At 51.3% G+C, this 4,249-nt stretch overlaps 1 protein-coding gene across 1 annotated transcript in view; it reads left to right on the top strand.

Moving 5' to 3' along the window:
- Nucleotides 1–3,274, top strand: part of MB21D2 (Mab-21 domain containing 2) — a 59,793-nt gene extending 56,519 nt beyond the window's left edge. Inside the window, exon 2 of the mRNA XM_019532925.1 lies at nt 1,171–3,274. Within this exon, the coding sequence (XP_019388470.1) occupies nt 1,171–2,435 (1,265 nt within the window). The 3' untranslated portion in view covers nt 2,436–3,274. The remainder of the gene's footprint in view (nt 1–1,170) is intronic.
- Nucleotides 3,275–4,249: the final 975 nt, after the last annotated feature.

Below are 4,249 nucleotides of genomic sequence, written 5' to 3'. Positions count from 1 at the left end.
CCCAGAGCCTCGAAATCCTTCATAATGCGGTCAGGGTTGCCCCTGGCCCCGTCATTCGTCCCCACGTGGATGACAACCGTGGGGCACTGGCCTGCAGGTCGGATGTAGGCCGGGATCCTCTCCGTGATGTCCCTGACCCGAGCCCCAGGCATGAAGCAGACCTGTCGCGTTAAATTAAGCCCTGTGCCCACCCTGAGAGCTACCCAGCTGTTGCTCTGTGCTTCCCGCCTGATTCGTTCCTCTGCAGTCTGCTCCCTGCCCCATGGTCCCTGCCTGATTTGCTGCTCTGCTTTCTGCTCCCTACTAAGAAGCAGAGTGGGGTCTGGGTGTATTGGTAGCAAAGAGTCAGGATTCATGGTAGAGGTGATATCTGTTATTAAACCAACTAGATTTTTGTGAAAAAAATTGCTTTAATTGCAAGCATTCGGGCACAAGCACCCTTCTTCAGGCATGGGAGAAAAGATTGTAAAAGTTCTCCTGGGCAGAAATGAAAGTTGATATTTCCTAGGAGAGTTGAAGGTGGTAAAATCTCATTTTATATGCCGATTAGGCTCAGAGAAAAGTTGAAATAGTCTGTTTACCTCCAAGTTGTTTGGTAGCAAGGGGCACTCGGCCGGGTTTTGAATTGGGCGCATTTTTGGAGTTCTCGTTTACATGCAAGCAAAAATATGTGTGCGTCCACAGCTGGATTGGTGCATGCAGTAGATGCAACACACCCCATCGGCTTGTGGAAGGATGGAGAGGAGTGTGTTTTTTCTTTTTTCATTTCTAGTGGGTCGGGCGTATGTGGATACTGGCATGATGGATGCCAGGATATCTAGATAGCTGCAACACTGGTTTTGAGGATGGCGAAGAGGGCTGCGTTTAGACCTGGAACTAACTGGGTGGTGCTCCCAAGCCTTTTACGCTGTTTCCATATTGCTAAGTGTATTGCTTGGGCCTGACCTGTTTTACTCTAAAGCCCTACCCCAGGGTTGAGGTCCATGGGAACAGGGGCTGGCTTTGCACTTGACAAGGAGGCATCATGTCTAACATCTCCATCAAGTGCGGTGGTGGGTTCCTGTGCTTGTCTTACGCCCTCTTTGATGCATGCAGTCTTTTAATGTGCATTAAGTGCAATATCCCCAAATCCCCGCTGCTTTCTGCAATGACTTCTCCTTTCTCTTGCAGGCATGGTGCAGAAACTGGACCAAAAGCTCCCAGTAGCCAACGAGTACTTGTTGCTTTCGGGCGGCGTCCGGGAGGGCGTAGTGGATCTCGACCTCGATGAGTTAAACGTGTACGCTCGTGGCACGGACTACGACATGGACTTCACCCTCCTGGTGCCTGCTCTGAAGCTGCACGACCGAAACCAGCCGGTCACGCTGGACATGCGGCACTCGGCTTTGTGCCACTCGTGGCTCAGCCTTCGGCTCTTTGACGAGGGCACTATAAGCAAGTGGAAAGACTGCTGCACGATCGTGGACCACATCAACGGGGCTACCAATTACTTCTTCTCTCCGACAAAGGTGGCGGACTGGTTCTACGACTCCATCAGCATCGTCCTGTCCGAGATCCAGAAGAAGCCGCAGCGTGGGATGCCAAAGGTAGAGAAGGTGGAGAAGAACGGGACGATCATCTCCATCATCTTGGGAGTGGGCAGCAGCCGGATGCTGTATGACATTGTCCCCGTGGTGTCTTTCAAAGGCTGGCCGGCCGTGGCCCAGAGCTGGCTGATGGAGAACCACTTCTGGGACGGCAAGATTACGGAGGAGGAAGTCATCAGTGGGTTTTACCTCGTGCCTGCGTGTTCCTACAAGGGGAAGAAGGACAACGAGTGGCGGCTGTCGTTTGCCAGGAGCGAAGTGCAGCTGAAAAAGTGCATCTCCAGCAGCCTCATGCAAGCCTACCAGGCCTGCAAGGCGATCATCATCAAACTCCTCTCCCGGCCCAAAGCCATCAGTCCGTATCACCTGCGGAGCATGATGCTCTGGGCCTGTGACAGGCTACCTGCCAATTACTTGGCCCAAGAGGATTATGCTGCCCATTTCTTGCTGGGCCTCATCGACGACCTGCAGCATTGCTTGGTCAATAAGATGTGCCCCAATTATTTCATCCCTCAGTGCAACATGCTGGAGCACCTCTCCGAGGAGACGGTGATGCTGCACGCGCGGAAGCTGTCCTCGGTCCGCTCGGACCCCACCGAACACCTCCGAACTGCCATCGAGCATGTCAAGGCGGCCAACCGGCTCACGCTCGAGCTCCAAAGGCGAGGCAGCACCACCAGCATCCCCTCCCCGCAGTCGGACGGCGGGGACTCCAACCAGCCCGACGACCGGTTAGCCAAAAAACTGCAACAGCTAGTGACTGAAAACCCGGGGAAATCCATCTCCGTCTTCATCAACCCAGACGACGTCACGAGGCCTCATTTCAGAATCGACGACAAATTTTTCTGAGCTTTTGCTGGCATTATTTTTTTTCTTTTTTTTTAAAAAAAAAAAACCAACTTTACAATATGTAGGGGTTCTTCCTTTTTTTTTTTGTTGGTTGGTTGGTTGCTTTTTTGGTGACTGTCTGGCGTTTTTTACATATCCAGCATAGATTGGATCTGTTGAGAACAGTACAAATAAATTATAAATCCTGATTCTGCAGGACGGTGCAGATTTTGAAACAGTATATTACTATTTCATATGCTGCTTTGGTTCTTGCCTCCCCACCCCCCTTCCCAGCCCCCTTTGTTCGTGTGTAGTTTCTAATGGAGAATGTGAGCCATAAACGCACATGCCCATGTCTTTTTTTCTTTACCCCCCACTGGCTTCCATAATTATGCACAATTATTTTGGGTGGGCAGAGGGGAAATTCCCTTCCTCCACGTAGAAAATCCAGTTGCTCTTTCCACGAGCTTCCATCACTAAAGAAATGGGGAGAGACCCCAGGTAGGGAAGTGCTAGTTGGTATTTTTCGCTGGTCAAACCCACGGGCCTCCGTACTGTGTCCCTGCTCTTCGCTCTCGCACCGAGGGAGCAAACGAACATTAACACGGACGATGCAACAAACGTTTTTTGGCGGGGTGGGGAGGGGGGGAGGAGGGAATCCATCTTTTCTTGAATGTAATTGTTCATAATCAGACCTTGTACAGTACAGAAGGTTGTTTCTGCTGCTTTTCCATGCGGAATAAGGTTATGGGATGTTAGTTTTAGTGTGTGTAATTATTCAAAGCCTTATTTAAATTCTATTAAAGAACATACCATTATCAATGTTAATTGCACTAATGAAATCTTTGCCATTACCTCACTCCCACTGTTTGTGTTTCTTTCATGAATTCGCATCTGTTATCAGGGCTCGATGTTGGCAGCAGCTGGGCGCCCCCTCCCTGGTATCTGCAGGGATCCCCGGGTGCTTGGGCACTCGCAGACATCTCCTGCTTTCATTAGCCCCGTCCTGTCCAAGGACACCAGCCTCTTGCCTTGGTGATGGTCTTGACACGTGATGTGTCCCCTCTCCCTTGGCTTTCCTGTCACTAGAAAGCAAAATCACTGAACTGGTTTCACAGCCAGTGGCCCATCTAGTCCTGGAGGGAAGCGCCGGGCCTCCTTTCTCAGGTATGTTCCCCGACAGTAAGCCATGCCTGCTTTAGCTGCACCAGTGACTTGGGCAGGGGTCTGCAGGGTCGCACGCAGCCCTGCCCGGTGCAAAGGCAACCTGCAGAGGCAAGACCGCGGTGCAGATGTCCCGTGGCTGCAGTGCTCTGCTCCCTGTGATCGAGCGGGTTACGGCGTGTGCCGACGACCGCCCATCTTCAAAAAAATGCCCTTGTGCCACGCTCAGGCAACTGGCTGGCTGGAAAGTGACCCAGGCTTTCCTTCTAAAACACCAGCTCGTGTTCACTGGCCCGATCAGAGCACCTTCTCCAGGGTGAACATGGTGCTTCGTCACAGGATTGATCATCAGAGCTGGTGGAGGGAAGGGGGCCTTGAAAACATTTGACAAAAGTGAGATTTTTTTTAACAAATAACATCAGTGAAGACATGTCCCTCTTTCTGAGCAGCTCTCCTGGTAGAAAGAAGCTTCTTCATGTAAGGATGGCACTGGCTGGTCAGACTGTAGGTAAGATTTTATTTCTTAAAAGGGTTTTGCTTCTGAAATACCCGTGTTGGAGAAAAAGGGTTTGGCTCCTGCCTCCCTGGGGTCCCTGGAACGGCAGCGGGTCAGTGCTACAATGTGCATTTATGGATGACCAGAGAGGTCTAAAAAGGGCTGTCGGTCAATC

The sequence above is a fragment of the Crocodylus porosus genome, unplaced genomic scaffold, assembly GCF_001723895.1.
Source record: "Crocodylus porosus isolate Cpor-Errol unplaced genomic scaffold, CroPor_comp1, whole genome shotgun sequence".
In the NCBI taxonomy this organism is placed as follows: domain Eukaryota; kingdom Metazoa; phylum Chordata; order Crocodylia; family Crocodylidae; genus Crocodylus; species Crocodylus porosus.
This window is presented reverse-complemented; position numbering and strand designations above follow the sequence as displayed.